This window comes from Prionailurus viverrinus, chromosome D2 (genome assembly GCF_022837055.1).
Source record: "Prionailurus viverrinus isolate Anna chromosome D2, UM_Priviv_1.0, whole genome shotgun sequence".
NCBI classification, from domain to species: Eukaryota; Metazoa; Chordata; class Mammalia; order Carnivora; family Felidae; genus Prionailurus; species Prionailurus viverrinus.
Window position 1 is genome coordinate 81816661 of NC_062571.1, and position 16441 is coordinate 81833101.

Genomic DNA, 16441 nt, shown 5'->3' on the forward strand with positions numbered 1-16441 from the left:
TGGTGGCTGACAAAGAGGTCAGTCTGGGCATTCTAAGAATGCCAATGAGTGGTGCTGAAGAAAACAATTACCACGTGGATAGGGTTTTCACAAGCCTTCAGGGTGTGCAGGGCAGGCTTGCCGGTCTCTGTGGTCTCTGTGTGTCGTCCGCTCTGCTGTCTCCCTTCCCTCCCACACCACCTTAGGTAAAACAGATCCAAACCACTGTCCTCCTTAGAAGTCCTCAATACACTTGTTTCCTTTTTAAAAAAATTTTTAGCGTTTATTTTTTAGAGAGGGAGAGAGAGGGAGGGAAAGAGAGAGAGTCAGCGGGGAAGGGGCAGAGAGAGGGAGACAGAATCTGAAGCAGGCTCCAGGCTCTAAGCTGTCAGCACAGAGCGGGACGCAGGGCTGTACCTTGTGAATCACGAGATCATGACCTGAGCTGAAGTCGGACTGAGCCACCCAGGCGCCCCCCCTCAATAAATTTAAAACAAACTCCATTTGGAAGAGTTTTAAAGGAGGTGAGAAATTTCAGCTCTCAAGTTGACTGTGTGGAAATGAGTTTTTTTAGACACAGTATAGGTCAGTTTTAGCAACGAAATCACAGAATGTTGGAAAGATTTGTAAACATTTATTTTCCAAAATGCTCTCTAAGGTTTTTTTTTTTTTTTTTTTTTTTAAACCAATGACTTTTCTCACTCGCTGTTCAGACACCACCTTTATCTCGGAGGAATAGATTAAGTCTGTTTATTTTTGTGAAATTTTCTCCAAAAACATCCTAATGACAGCTATGTGCCATCACAGAAAAGGTGAGGAAATGTGGGACACTTTTTATAAAATATTGTAACTCATTCTTTAAGCTGGACAATTCTTTTTTTCTTTAATTTTTTTTTCTTAACGTTTATTTATTTTTTTGAGACAGAGAATGAGCGGGGGAGGGTCAGAGAGAGAGGGAGACACAGAATCCGAAACAGGCTCCCAGGTGTCGGCACAGAGCCCCACGCGGGGCTCCAACTCACGGACCCCGAGATCACGACCTGAGCCGGAGTCGGACGCTCAACCGACTGAGCCACCCAGGCGCCCCTCGACAATTCTTCTAAGTGTTGCAAGATGATCTGCGAACTGTGTTTGGTCCGTGAGATTTTCGAGATCACCCCTCATCACAGAATTCTGAAAAGATTCTCCTAATGGCCTTGTTTTGTCATGCTGCACCACTATTCAACTGGCAATGCCCCGGGTTGAGGTGGTCTCTCGCAGACTAAACGTTATGTGGATTAGTGCAAGGAGGTCTCAAACTGCACAGGACACACTTCCAATAAACATTCGGGACATTCTTACCCTTAAAAATGTTTTCACGGTTTACCGGAAATTCACATGTAACTTAGCATCCCGCATGTCGCTTGGGAACCCTGCTTGTAAGTCACTACGCTCGGGGATCATTGGTTTTGGCTGCAGGACCCAATCTTACCTGACTGATACGTGGCCCAAGGAAGGGTGCCTGTGTCAATCTGCATATTCACCATCAGCAAGGCTTAATTTTGCCCTTACTTTCAGATTAAAGGTGTACCAGTTCTTCCTGTGCCCCAGCAGGGTGTCTGTGGTCCTAGGCCACGGGGGTCAAGAGACCGTAATGGTGCTGAAAATGCAGATTCTTGGCACCAGCCTAGAATATGGATTTTGAATCTGGAGATGGCCGGAGACGTTTCACAATTTCCTCTGGAGATTCTGAGACAAATTAAAGGTCCAGGGGCCCGAGATTGCAATTCAACTTTCTCTAAGTTTTCGTGGGTCGGAGACTCATCCTGCCTTTGCTGTTAAACTGGCTTGGTCTGATGTGCAACAAGTCAATTCCATTCTCCTGTCCAGACTGCGCTGCTCACATCTGCAGAGGGATGGGGTGGCCTCAGATAATCTCAAATCTCTCTTCCAGCTCTGAGAGTCCAGGACCAGGAGTCAGTAACCCAGGGCCTTCCAAGGTCCAGCAAGCAAAGTAAACGAGCGAGGGCGGGTAGGTGGAAGACACTGGGTCATGGAGGGACTGTGGCAAATTGAAGTGGTCTCTGTATGTTCTCCTCTCTGCAGGTGGAACTCGGAGGGCCCTAGGCACATCGGCCATACCGAGAACTGTAAACGTTTCTGGCAAGGTTTCTAATTTTGCTTCGGAAAATACTGTGTGCCGTGAGTCACTAAGCAAATTTATGATTGGCATTTCTCTGAAGTCATCATGTGTGCCGGGAGGATATTTTAAGTGCAGCCTAACCTACAAATTGGAATTTGTCTTAGAATGGAACGGACTGCGTGTGAATATGAACTTTAACAATTAATGGCTGACGCAGCAATAGTCTGGAGATACTTCATTAAACATTTGTAGCTTTGGTTTTGCAGATTAAAAAACATAAAACTGGAGCCAACAACATTATTTCAATGTCTCAAACACTCTGATAAGCATTTTAAAAGCCTGTCATACTAGTGATTGTACCTCTGTGGCCTAAAAGCTAAAACAGTTTAGTGTGCTGGTGCTATGCCTGGTGTTGGTAAAAACAGATGATCAGATGGGACACTAGCCCCGGAGGAGCTCACAGGAGGCAGGAGGTGTCAGGAGAGACTTATTAGGGATGATACCTGAGATGAGTCTTGAGGAATAAGCCAAGTGAGGAAGGGAAAGGTATTCTAAGCAGAGGAAAAGCACCAGTAAACACAGGCTTCTGGAACAGCTTGTTGAACAACCGTAAGCGGTTCATTCATTCAACAAACACTTCCTAAGTGGGGAAAGCATCAGGTACTGGGGAGCCAAGTAAACACCCGAGAGCGCTGATTGGTTACAAGAACTGATACCGACAAGGCAGAGCAATCCATAGATGATGAAGTACACCCCGAGCTGGGCTGGGAGCTGGGGGATAGGGAAGGAGGAGGAAGGCCGACACTGATACAATACAAAACCAAATATAAATAAGCTTCTTAAAGTGTGAAATTCTGGAAGTAATGATCCATGTCACCCACAACATTAAATTTCAATCACTTACATCAGAAACACTAACACAAACACACACGAGATCACTTAAAAATGTCTGAACAGAGGAAAGAAAGCAATTAACAAGCACTCAGAGCTGGAAGAATGGATCCACCTTCTGTAACTCACATGGGCCCAATGTCTCCTGCCCTGAGGAGTCCCCCTCCCTGACTGCCCACTTCTCTAGGGTTCTAACCCTGGGAGTGGCCTCAGGAAATCCAGTCCCTCCTCCAGTTTCACTCCACAAACGGTGCTGAAAGTCACCGGTCCCCTCACAGCCTGAAGACCCCTTCTGCTCCCGGGACCCTTTTGGCAGCTGACCTCTCTATGCGGAATTTCTGGGTCTCTCTGTATCATTCCTCTCTACCTTTTCATAGGCCATTTCCAGCACATTTTTCTACTGAGCAACATCACCAAGGGTTCAGGAACCTACTTCTCAAGAAGACTACAATATATTTGAGTCCTGAAAAAAGAATTACTGCTGCCTCAGAAAAATCCCTTCTTATGAAGAATTATACAGACTTAAAGATTATACAGAATTTAAAGATTACTGGAAGCTAAACTCTAAATGTGTTTAAAAGCTTAATAAAAATGGTATTTTATAAAATAATGCATATTCAGAAAGAAAATTGGAAAATAAAACTTTAAAGAATAAATTTTAAATCTCTTCATCTGATCTCTCAGACGTGTGTTTATGGACACACAGAAAAAGACATGTTTTAAAAATTAGGATCATAATGTATATTTGCTTTTTAAAATGTTATCATTTACCATATCATGCACAATTTACATGTTCTTGAACATTCCTGAAAAAGAATAGTTAAGCATAAATTAGTGGTATTATATACCAAAAGAGTCACCAATCTTCCTAATGCTAGATAAGTTAAATTGTATCCAATTAAAAAATTTTTTTTAATTTTTTAATGTTTTTATTTGAGAGAGAGAGAGAAAGAGAGAGAGACAGAGAGAGAGAGAGAGAGAGAGAGAGAGAGAGATAGCATGAGTGGGAGAGGGACAGAGAGACAGGGAGACACAGAATCTGAGGCAGGTTCCAGGCTCTGAGCTGTTAGCACAGAGCCTGATGCAGGGCTCCAACTCATGAACTGCGAGATCATAACCTGAGCCGAAGTCAGACGCTTAACTGAGCCACCCAGGCGCCCCAATTGTGTCCAATTTTTTACTGTAACAAATAACATATTACCCTGCAAAATGGGACTACAAATACAAAAAACGATAGCGAAATCAATACAATGCCTACAAAATGTACTATAATATCTAATTCATTGTTAAATATAATTTGTAAGAATGTTTTCTTACATTTGAAAACTGTAAGTGGAGCTTCCTCAGTCAAGGACGTGTGAATATGCACATAACGGGTTATCAGAGCCTAATGTGAGCTACAAGTTAAGAGAGCCAAATAACCAGCAGGTGAAATTAATTTTTCAAAAAGCTCCCAATATTTTACAGCAATTGCGAAGGATGTGGCCATATTTAACTACGCTTGATAGGACATTAGATGCAGAGTTTGAGCGTAAAAGAGCCTAGCGTCTCCCAACCTTTCACACGGCCCTAGCTATTTCTCTACCTCCTTGCTACTCAAACCACTGGCATCGTCTCCTGTTAGTCCGTTAGAAATGCAGAATCTCGGGCCCATCCCAGACCTATTGAATCAGAACCTGCGTGTCTACAAGAACCCCAAGTTGTTTCCTATGCACGTTAACGCTGGACAAACCTTTGATCACCCCAGAACGCCCTTTGCTAGCTCCCTGGGGCCTGACAAATAGCATGCATTCCGCAGATGCTCCACGAGTCACTAAGCAAACGAGGGACCTTGCAAAACACTGGGGAGGTGCCATCGCCTTTGAAATGCATCCCTTTAGCAAAGGCGGAGTGTCGTCCTCCCCACGGAGCCCCGCCGCTGCTACACTTGGGGCTGCACCCACACCAGCATTGTGATGCTGGGGCAGGACGCCGAGCCCCTCACCTGGGCACCGGGTCTCTGCCTCACTGGGCCTGTCTGCCCCTCGCCTGGGCACCTGCTCTCTCCTTCCCTGGGGCTGTCAGCCAGTTTGTAAGCTGAGGGGTCACTGACGGCTGGAAAGGCGGGAGTGCTAACACTTGGCCACTTTATTTCACGGGAGCCGGGGTTAAACGGCCACCCTCACCTCCCCGCCCACGCAAGGACGACCTCGGCGAAACTGACATCCCAAAGCCCACGTCCCGAGAGCTGTTGGCCAACAAAGATGAAAAGCGTGCAAGGGGTGGAGCCTGAGAATCAGATACCGCGAGAAGTGGTCTCCTGAAGAGGCTCCGACAAGCGCAGGCGCACTACAGCTCCCGCCCGTGCCGCAAAGGTGGCTGCCACTGGAGAAGGCGGAGCCGGGCCGCTAGCATAAAGCTCGCGAGATTTGGACGCGTCACCGCACCTCCTTCCGGTCAGGAACCGGAAGTGCAGTGAGCGGGGCGTCTCTGGCGCTGGCTCGGCTGTGGCACCGCGCCGCTGGGCCCGGTTGCTGCCGCGGCTCCTCGGGTCCCGTTTTGCCTCGCCTACTCTGGGCCGAGGAGATGGGGGACTCCAAGGAGGCTGGGGCCGAGTCGCCGCCGGCCGGGGCCGCTGCTCGGGGAGGGCTCAGCCTCCTGTCCCAGGGAGAATCCGAGGAACCTTCAGCACAGGTGAGTCCGCCCTGGGGCGGGACCTGCCGGGCTCCGGGAGCTTCGGGCCCGCTTCGCCGGGGAGGGATGACACGGTTCCCGGCGGCTTCGGGTGCCTTCTCCGCGTCTCCCGGGCAGTCCCCCAAACGGAGTGGAAGCCCGCGTGTCTGTCGTCAGGTATTCGGGTTTTTGCGGGCAAGTTACTCCTATCGCAAGCAGTTCTGGCTTTCCACTCGGTTGTAACCGAGAAGTGAGTTAGAGACGATCTCCGCTCTCAAGGAGCGAACCCGTAAATACGTGGTTCCAGAATGTGACACAGTCATGCAAAGCTGGAGGGCAAAGAGAGGGTGTCGGGGGCTGGGGGGAGCTCGCCGACATGGGAAGGAGATAATCCTGGAAGGGTTGCAGAGTGTCTGCCGGGCCGAAAAGGGAGCGCGTGAAAGGTTAGTGAAATCGGACACTGAGCTTGCTTGGGGGTGTGCGAGTGAAGAGTGTGAGGAATCCCCAGCGCCTTCCCATGAAGTTAAAGGTTGAGAGAGTGTGTGTAATGAACTGACGACTCAGTTACCAAACGTTTGCTTGAAAACAAACAAAAAAAGCCCCAGAGATGCCTGGCTGGTTCAGTCCGTAGAGCATTTGACTCTTGATCTCTGGATCCTGAGTTCAAGCCCCACGTTGGGCGTAGAGCTTACTTAAAAAAAATGAAAACAAAAAAGCCCCAGATACCGTGTAACAAGCTACTTTCTAAATGATATTCAAGTGAAAGTAATACATCTTGAATAATGAGCAGAGATTTTATCCAATCTCACATTTCATTACTGTGACGCTATTGACTCTTCCTTGGTTCCTGCTTGACCACTGTCTTAGCTGATAACCGTAAACATTATACTCATTGATTCTTGTTTTTCTTTGAAATTATGTGAAAAACAGCTAAGTAAATGCTTGCGTTTCTTGCCGTTAGAAACATGTAGCACATAGTCTTGTGAAGCCTGACGTGGTGGGATTTCTTTTTCTTTTTTTTAAAGGTGGCATTTTAAATTCCTAGTAGTGTCATTAAAGTTTCGTCCAATGTGTTAATTAGGGATCAGCTTTATTTCTTGGAGGCAATGAAGTGAAGAGCCGAGCTGTGGTGAAATACTCTTCTGCCCCTCCTCGAACAGCATTTGCACGCCTTGAAGAGAAAACAGACTTGAAACTCCCACCTGCCAACTGGTTGCGAGAGAGTGCCAAACTAGGGCCGGCAGGAACTACCATTCTTGGCAATAGTAAGAAAAGCAAGCCATTTTCAAGGTAAATATTAATCAGTGGCGTTTTTACCTGTCTCCCAGCAGCACCACCCCCCCACCCCCCCGTCCCGAACTCTGATATTTGCTTTTTCAGTTTAATTTGTAACGCTCATCATCTTGGTGAGATTTCCCTTTAGGAAAAGGTTGTATTTGACTTTCAAAGTCCTCTTCCCCCTCCTAGAGGGCTTATGTTCCAGTCTGAAGATATCAGTTGCGAATACTTCTTTCGGGTCTGCATCATGTTCTCAACAGATCTCAGTTTTAGCCACTAAAATTCAATCAGCTGTTTTATTTTTAGCCAATCTGCCTACCTTTTGACTATGTGGATACCAAGCATCAGGGGTGGCACCTGAGGAGGAAAACCCTTAACACTACCTAATCTGTCCTGGGGAGTTTTCATTAAATGGTGCTGGATTATTTGGTCTGAAAAAGCCTGATGTAGAAACCCAGCATGTTGGGTGACCTACACTCTGACACTTGCTGAGTCAGTTGCTGGAAATTCTGCTGATGGTATTTAAGGGAGAGAGTGGCCTGGATTCTTACAGAGAAACCTCTACTAACATGTAGACTATTTAATGTGTAGGATTCTCTTATTTTTCCTCTCTGTGATTGAACCTAAAATATGTCCATATAACATACAGCAAGAGCCATAAATGCGTTAATACCTAATGAGTTCTGGAGCGCCTGGGTGCCTCGGTCAGTTAAGAATCTGACTTCTTGATTTTGGCTCAGGTTATGATTCCCTGGTTAATGGGATTGAGCCCTGGCTCCACACCCAGCCCAGGGGAGTGTAACATCCTGTCTCCCTCCCCCGCCCCCTTCTGGATTTCTTTCTCTCTCTCTCTCTCTCTCTCAAAAAAAAAAAAAAAAAAAAAAGAAAACCTAATGAGTTAGTAGTTTAGAAATCATCCTAATGCCTCAGAAGGTAAAAGTTACGTTCGCAAAGTGTTGCAGCATTATTTGTACTAGCAAAAATTTGGGAGTAGTCCAAATACCTTCCTCTAGGAGAACGACTTAATAAATTCTATGTCAACACAATTAAATATTATGAAGTAATTTAAATTTTAGTTACATCGATTGTGTGCAAACAGTGCGTTGAGTACTTTATATGTTTATCTCTTAATTCTCAAAACAGCCCTTTGAGTTAGGTTCTGTTAACTGATTTTTAAATGGAAAAACTGAAGCTTAGAAAGGTTAAGTACTTGCCAAGCCTGCATGGTAAATCATCAGCATGTGAAATGAGGTGGTCCTAGGTAAGTATTCTGAACCTCTGCCGCTTACTAACTGAAATGTGGCGACCTCAGCTGCTGTTCAGACTTAGAGATTATAGATGTGCCTCACGTGGTACCTGACACAACATTTTTTTTCTTTTCTCCTTCTGGCTGAATTAGTGTCAGGTTCTGGGTTTTTTTGTTGTTGTTTTGAAAAAGTAGTATTGATTGTATATCCCTAGCAACACAATCCTAGAGACTAAATCCTGATAAATGTTTCTGTTTATATTTTTCTTATCTCCCCACCTAAAAAAGAATGGTATCTTAAGGTGTTTTTGTTTGGAGGTTTTTTGGGGATTTGTAATTACAAAAAAAAAAAAATTGTTAATTTTTTTCTAGATGTTTCCTATTGCTTCTAACAATTATTACTATATTCTATCAAATCTGAGATGTGATTAAGTCACATCATTGTTCTGTGTACCACTAAGAAGGAAAGGCTACTCCACTCTAATGGCTGTAGGCAGACTGATTTCAGAGATGGTAAAATGTGGAAAATGTGTATCCTGGGAGTGATGAAATACTGTATTATAAACTCCTACTTATGTTGTCATGGACATGACGGTTGTGGCCTTTGTTCCCCCCATTAGCTTTGGAATGGCGTACGACTTTATTGATTCTGTGGGAAATGATGTGGACGTCGTTTCTGACTCTGAAGTAAGTGTCTTTATTGGGGACTGTAGTTGGGATGTTTTTGCCTGGGATTTGTAGCATGCTGTGTTCTGTAGCCTTGAAAAGTTACTGGTGAAATAAGGTACAGTTATCTGATTATCGAATATCTCTTTTGTTAATAAAGTCATGCTCGGCCACCTCTCCTTTCAAAAAGGAAGGAGCAGCGCCCAAAACACTGGTAGTGGCAATATAGTGATATTGGTGGTTGTATTTTTATAGTAGCAAGTATAGGTGATTATAACGTTTGGGATGATTTATATAATGTTACCAATTGAGAATTAAAAATGGTACTTAGAATCTCCCACTCCTTAGTTGGGCGGTTTTATTTGATATGCTGAAAGCCTAGGTCCTTGCGAAAGTGTGACCTACACCCTTAACTTTAGGAAATTCTTTTGTGTAAGAATAAATCTTTGACTGTCATTTACATTAACGTAGCATGACTGGTAAAGTGTAGGTGATTGTGTTTGTAAAGCTCTGTCTTCTGTATGTTTGTATTTAGCTCTTCGTGTCCAGTACAGTTTGTTTAACCTTAGGGGAATGAAGTTTATTGTGCTTTCAAACCATGAAGATTTGAAAGAGCTCAAGTCACACTCATAAGGTCTTTTTCTTAAACTATGTCTTCTCTTAATTTTTCAAAGAACATAAAAAAGCTCCTGAAGATTCCCTACAGCAAATCCCACGTGAGCATGGCCGTACATCGCATCGGAAGGACTCTCTTATTAGACGAGTTAGATATTCAAGAGCTCTTTATGAGATCGTCTCAGGTAATACTTTTTTGTGGAAAAACAACCATTAAAGCATTATTTTAATCCAAAGAAAGGCTTGGGTGGGCACGCAGTCCAGCACTTCGGCAGCTAAGAAGTAAGATGTTGCACAGAAGGTAAAGAAGCTTTACTAAAGAAAAAGATAGAAAAGAGAGTGAACGAAGAAGAAACTTCCTGGTAACCAACAGCCAGGAATCTTCCAAGGAAAAGGGAGGAAGCCAGTGAAGAAAGTTGTGGAAAAAAATGGAAATTTAAGGGAATGGTTAAAATTTTTGAAAGATCCTTTGATGTCTCCATTGAAGAGACTCTCATGAAACATGACTGCCAGGAAATGTGAAAAAGGTTAGAAGTTCTTCCAATGAAGACATAGTTATTGGAATTAATTGGCTTGCTGAAAGCAGAGCTTCTCAAACTGTACCTTGATAAATGCCTATTCCCAAACTCCCCATGTGTTGATGGTGGATACTTTTTTTTTTTTTTTTTAATTTTTTTTTTTTCAACGTTTATTTTATTTTTGGGACAGAGAGAGACAGAGCATGAACGGGGGAGGGGCAGAGAGAGAGGGAGACACAGAATCGGAAACAGGCTCCAGGCTCTAGGCTCTGAGCCGTCAGCCCAGAGCCTGACGCGGGGCTCGAACTCAGGGACCGCGAGATCGTGACCTGGCTGAAGTCGGGCGCTTAACCGACTGCGCCACCCAGGCGCCCCAGATGGTGGATACTTTTTATGTAAAGCGTAATAGCAGTGTTTCAGTTTCTCAAGGCTTGCGGTCCGTTTCTGTACTCGGACTGTTGGCCGTTCAGCCTGTACGTGTACGCTTGCCGCTGGTCAAGCTCTCGGGACATGACAGTAAATCACAGTGGTCGTTTGCTGGCAGCTTAGAGTTTTGGTGTTGCAGACATATACACAGATAATTTCAGTGTGGTATACACACTGGGGCTTATTCCAGGTACCGAGGAACGTGTTACAAAGAAGAATCACTTGTCTTAGCCTGGCTCACAGAGAAGAGAAAGACAGATATCCCAAAAGAGGTGATAGACGTTGAGTCTAGAGAGATAGTTGTTTGAGTATGTGTTTAGGAAGTAGCATTCAAGAAATAGAGTATTTCCTGCAAAAGAGTAGCGGGTGACAAGTTGTTCTGACTACAGGTTTGCTGTATTTATCGTTTTCTCTTGTCACTCAGACTGGTGACTGGACGTGGCTGAAGGAGTTTTATCAGAGACTTATCGATCAGAAGTGGCAGAGGAAGAAAAAGAGCAAAGAGCACTGGTATCAGAAGGCTATTCTTTCCAAGTTTTTATATTACAGGTACTTGGCGACTTGTTTGCATTTCCCTTAAGGAAGGGGAAACTGATCCGAAATTTAATTTTAAGCTCGTAAAAGTAATAATTGAAGTTTTGCAACTGGGGTATTGTTGACATTGCAATGTCTTGTCTTCCTTTTTGTAACGGGATTTATACTTGATCGTGGACTTTGGGTTTTAAAAGCTGGTAGACTGTTCCGTGAGGTTAACTTTAGTAACCGAGCGATACTTTTCTTTCTGACTGGCCAGTATCAATGGCGATGGAGCTGCTCAGCCCGTCCCCTCTGCTGCGGAACAGCAGGGACCGTCCAGTTCACATCAGGCCACTGACTCCGATGGGGCTTCCTGGCCCGCCCCCTTTGAAATGCCTTCTTCAGTCTCTGAGGATCCCAGTGCTTCCAGTCAGGTTAGTTAGTCCTTAGATGTTAATTCGGTAAACTCGTTTAAGAAGACAAAACCGGTGATCTTGTTAATAAAAATAGATGAATGGGAGTAAAAAAAAAAAAAAAAAAAATGCTCTAGTTTATGGCCTAAAATTAGGAAAAATACTTTTTTTAGACTCTCAAGACAGAATCTACAAAAAATACTATGAATGGCTAGATCAAATTTTTTAATTCAAAAGATTTAAAAATTTTTGCCAGCATTTAAAGTAGCTTGCCAGTATGTTTATCAGTACCAATTATCTCCTGGAAGTCCTGAGAGTAGTATGTAATCTGGTATATCTTACACTTTAGATATATCATAAATGCCTGTCAAATATTGAGACTCACAGGCCTGTTTGTAAGTGAATACTGACCTTCTTTCTTATCTTAACTTGTAGATTGTTTTTTTTAAAATTTTTTTTTTTTTTTCAACGTTTATTTATTTTTGGGACAGAGAGAGACAGAGCATGAACGGGGGAGGGGCAGAGAGAGAGGGAGACACAGAATCGGAAATAGGCTCCTGGCTCTGAGCCATCAGCCCAGAGCCTGACGCGGGGCTCGAACTCGTGGACCGCGAGATCGTGACCTGGCTGAAGTCGGACGCTTAACCGACTGCACCACCCAGGCGCCCCGTAACTTGTAGATTGTTAAGCGTCAAACTGCCCTTAGGATTTCCTGGATGAAGTTCCTGAGACTTAACCTGCGTTAACGTTGTAAAGCTTTTAGAAGGAAGAGAGAGTAGGGTGTCTGTTTTGTGTCTTATTTTCTGGGATTTTTCTTATTTCTTGTTTAGTCTTTTTTACTGTGTCTATCAAAGAATAAGGTAACTGCAGAGATGTAAACTGTGCATGTCTGTTTTTAGGAAACAGAAAACTAGCAAGGTTTATGTACTCACAAAGGAAAATGTACTCACAAAGTTGAAGAAGATAAAGTAGGATTTTTAACGTGGTAAATTGTGTTTTTTCTCTTGTTCTATACTGTCAGGTATTGAACGTTATTTGTCCAGATTGGTGCTATCCTCCCAAACTAGAGGGTACAGGAGGCAAATAGATTTAACTTGATGTGAGTTTTAGTAGGTTTTAAGATGGAGAAAGCTAATTAAGTTATGTAATGTATTTAAGTTTTTTCCAAAGGCAGGCAAGCTCTAATAAAAAGGAAGGAAATCATTACCGTGCAAGTTCACATGGTGCTGACCTCCAGGAGGTGAGGGTGTCGTGTACATGAGAAGGGGCTGGGTGCTTCGTGCCAGCAGGGTCCCATGTTCTGACCTGGATAATGATATTATCTGACATGGATATTTTGTCTGATAGTTAGTCCTACCATCGGATTTCGTTTATGCACTTTCTTGTACGTGACTGTATTACACTGACAGAGTCTTTAAAAACTCATCGAATGTTCCTTGACTTCAAACCCCACACGTTACAAAAGGACCATATAACGGAAATACCTAATCTGCCACCCATCTGCTCGTCTCCCAGCCGCCTCATTCTGTCCTTCCCTTGTTTAAGGCTCACTGTGAAAAGTCAGGGAAGCTTTTCAGAATCTATACACTTGTATGTGGAGGAGGCGAACTGGCATCTGCTTAATGCCTTTTACGCCACGTACTCTGTGCCGTGTGTATCCGTATGTGTGTACGTGCACATTTTTTTCATCCTTGGAGCTTTGTGTGTATTAAGCGTTGGTGGTATCGTCTTACAAATAAGTAAACCAAAGTTTGTACAAGAGGATGTTCGCCCGCGGTCACAGCTGGTGAAATCTGAGTGAGGATCTAAACCCTGAACTTTCTGGGGCGCCTGGGTGGCGCAGTCGGTTAAGCATCCGACTTCAGCCAGGTCACGATCTCGCGGTCCGTGAGTTCGAGCCCCGCGTCAGGCTCTGGGCTGATGGCTCGGAGCCTGGAGCCTGTTTCCGATGCTGTGTCTCCCTCTCTCTCTGCCCCTCCCCCGTTCATGCTCTGTCTCTCTCTGTCCCAAAAATAAATAAACGTTGAAAAAAAAAAAATTTTAAACCCTGAACTTTCTGAGTTCAACCTTGCAGCAGCACCCCACACAGCATCCGTGTGCTCCACGCGTGTTTAGAAGGGCCCTGGGAGCAGTAGGATTATCCAATTATCCTGGCAGTGGCGTGGTCCTGAGCACTGCTAGCCTGCCATAAAGATATTCTTTGACAGAATATTTGATACAATATTACACTGCCTAAATTTCAAATTTAGAGATTTTTGTTTGTGAATTCTTGTTCCCAAAACGAACCTTGCTAGTTTGAGGCCTGTGTTAAGCAAGGATGGAGTTAAATAGGTGTCTGGGTGGCCTTGGAGCCAAACTTTGATTGAGAACGTTATAACCTAGAGCCCGGACTCCCACTAAAGCTACTACCTGACGAGTACAATTTGGGGATTTGGTCCAGAGGTTGATAACTTGTATGGATAAACAATAAAGTTTTGAAGTTCTTTTGGGACTCTTGAAAGAGATTACAAGACACAGCAAAATCAGTGGAGGTTCTCCCCCACTCCCACCCCACCCCACCCCAACTTCACTGCGCTTGTAGTCGAGTATACGCACTTCACAGGCAGGTGCTGAGCCGATGAGCACACACGTAGGTCAAGAGGTAAATTCATAGAACAAGCAGTGCACGTGGCACGTAAGCTTTCCGATCTTGGGATCTGTTGCGGCATTGACGTTAATGCTTGAGGCAGTTGTCCCCAGTGGTTGAAATTTGAGTGGTGGACTGAGTTGCCAAAGATTCCTCTGCCTTAAATTTTTTTTTTTTTTAGAATATGTTCCACAGATTGTATTAAGAATAAAACATATTCAGAGATTAAAGAAGTTTGAGAACATTGGGTTTTATAGAGGGGAAGTTGATTTTTCTACTACAGAATCTCTTAGAGGCTTTTTTTTACATAATAGGCATTGTTATTCTCCAAAATCAAGCCTGTAGTGAGCGGCAGGCTTCAAAGCATCCTCTGGAAGTTCTTCACCGAGTATCCTAGGGACTCGTATTCTGTGAGGCACACATTAGACAGCAAAACTAGAGGCTGTTCTGATGACGATGTCTCCAGGATAATACGGCTGAGGGTCGCCTGGCTGGCTCAGTCAGTAGAGCATGCACCTCTTCATCACGGGGTTGTAAGTTCAATCCCCATGTTGGGTGGAAAGATTACTTAAAAATAAAAAAAAAAAATATATATATATATATATGGCTGAGGGTGTTTTTTGTTTTTTTTTTTTTTAATTTTTTTTTTAACATTTATTTTCGAGAGACAGAGTGAGAGCAAGGGTGGGGCAGAAAGAGAGGAAGACCCAGAATCCAAAGCAGGCTTTAGGCTCTGAGCTGTCAGCACCAAACCTGACACAGGACTCGAACTCACAAACCATGAGATTATGACCTGAGCTGAAGTCAGATGCTTAACCAACTGAGCCACCCAGGCGTCCCATATGGCTGAGGTTTCTTAAATACTTCAAATTCAGTAGAGATGGGGTGGGCTGAAAGAGCAGTGGTATTCAAATTTATCCAAAAAAGAGAAAAATGTTAAACCTTTGAAAGCTGCAAACAATCTTTAATCTTTGAGATCTAAGTGTGATTGGCTTATTAGAATAGCTGTAATACCTAAGAGCTGAAGCAAGCCACCCAGTGGTGAGAGTTAATGATTTGTAGTAGCTTTAATTCACAAAAATAGATTTGAGGTTTATGTTTTGAATGTTTAGGTAATACTCTTTAAAAGTAGGCCGTTTGTAAGAAATGATGGCAGCGGAGTCACTCCTATCCTTGCACTTTTCACAGGGAAGTGAGCCTCTTGAACCCTCATACATAGTGGGGCATGTGGCCTCAGCACCCAAAGAACAAAACCTGACTACTTTATTCAATGACGGGGAGAACAGTCAGGTATGCTTTCCATGGTGTCCGAATCGAGACACCTAATCCCCAGTCTACTTTGCCATTTAAAAACTAGTCTGAATTGGAATTTGTAGGGGGAAGAAATCCACTCGATCCTGAAAATTGCTTTCTAAACATCTCTGTGACTTTAATTTACTTTGTCTCCTTTATCTTTTTCTAGTCTTTCTGTGACTCATGGGGGGAAATTATGGATCTCTTGTTTACTATGTAATAGTCTTTCCCATTTTGTTTCAAATCAAAGGGTCTTAAAAACGATTTCGTTCGGAACATCTTATGGACATTTGAAGATATACATATGTTAGTTGGCTCCAACATGCCTATATTTGGAGGAGGCAGATACCCAGCAGTCAGCCTACGTCTCAGGTAAACCAAAATGATACTCCTTGAGAGTCTGTGTTTCATCTGCTTTCACTAAATCTCTTTGGGCATCATCACCTTTCTCTGGGTTTTTTACCTTCCTCCTGGGCCCCATGAATTGAGATGGGCACGGTAAGGAAGAGGGGTGCTATCATCAGCAAATGCTGAAAGCCCTGTAGCTGGGTTTTCATTTCAGTCCTTAATGAGTGGAGCCGGAGATCTGTTGCACAGGCTTAGTCTTCTGTCTGAATGTGTCACTTGTAAGAATAGGCTATCGTCAGTTAAGGGGATAGTTTACCAGCTTCCTACTAACTGATGGTGAACACTTGAGTTCGTACTCCGGAGATACTTTGGCCAGTGTGAATTATAACGTGAGCATTATTATACACGGGTGGTTGGTCTCTCACCTCAGGCTGTATGAGGAGCATGCTGTAGGCTCACAGTCATCTGCTATCGAATTTACTTCTACTCTTAATGAAAACGTGTATGGATTCCTGTTAGAAACTCAAGCGAAGCTTCTGGAAAGATGTTAATACGCCACGTGAGCTACATGTGTGTATCTCATCAGAAAAGAAAGCGTATGTGGCATTTTTCATCTGGGGAGAAATGGTGGAAGTCAGTCTCAGATGGTTTTATTATGGAACATCTCAAACTGAATAATTGGAATTGTGTATTTCTAGGGACAACAACAAGCCGATCAATGTGCTAACTGGAATTGACTATTGGTTGGACAACTTGATCTGCAACGTACCAGAGCTTGTGATGTGTTTCCATGTAAATGGAATTGTACAGGTAAGTAAGACACAGTGTGACTTTTCTAATTTTCTCTCAAAT

The 16441-nt window shown here is 43.8% G+C and overlaps 1 protein-coding gene across 2 annotated transcripts in view; it reads left to right on the forward strand.

The window, feature by feature from the left end:
* The first annotated feature begins 5426 nt into the window (after positions 1 to 5426).
* EDRF1 (erythroid differentiation regulatory factor 1) overlaps positions 5427 to 16441 on the forward strand; it is a 39773-nt gene continuing 28758 nt past the window's right edge. Inside the window, exons 1-9 of one of the 2 annotated variants that reach the window (XM_047825026.1) lie at positions 5427 to 5665; positions 6726 to 6934; positions 8789 to 8855; positions 9509 to 9634; positions 10818 to 10942; positions 11187 to 11343; positions 15137 to 15238; positions 15492 to 15613; positions 16288 to 16399. In XM_047825026.1, coding sequence (XP_047680982.1) covers positions 5558 to 5665; positions 6726 to 6934; positions 8789 to 8855; positions 9509 to 9634; positions 10818 to 10942; positions 11187 to 11343; positions 15137 to 15238; positions 15492 to 15613; positions 16288 to 16399 — 1128 coding nt within the window. In that variant the 5' untranslated portion in view covers positions 5427 to 5557. The remainder of the gene's footprint in view (positions 5666 to 6725; positions 6935 to 8788; positions 8856 to 9508; positions 9635 to 10817; positions 10943 to 11186; positions 11344 to 15136; positions 15239 to 15491; positions 15614 to 16287; positions 16400 to 16441) is intronic. The other variant, XM_047825027.1, reaches the window with a different exon arrangement.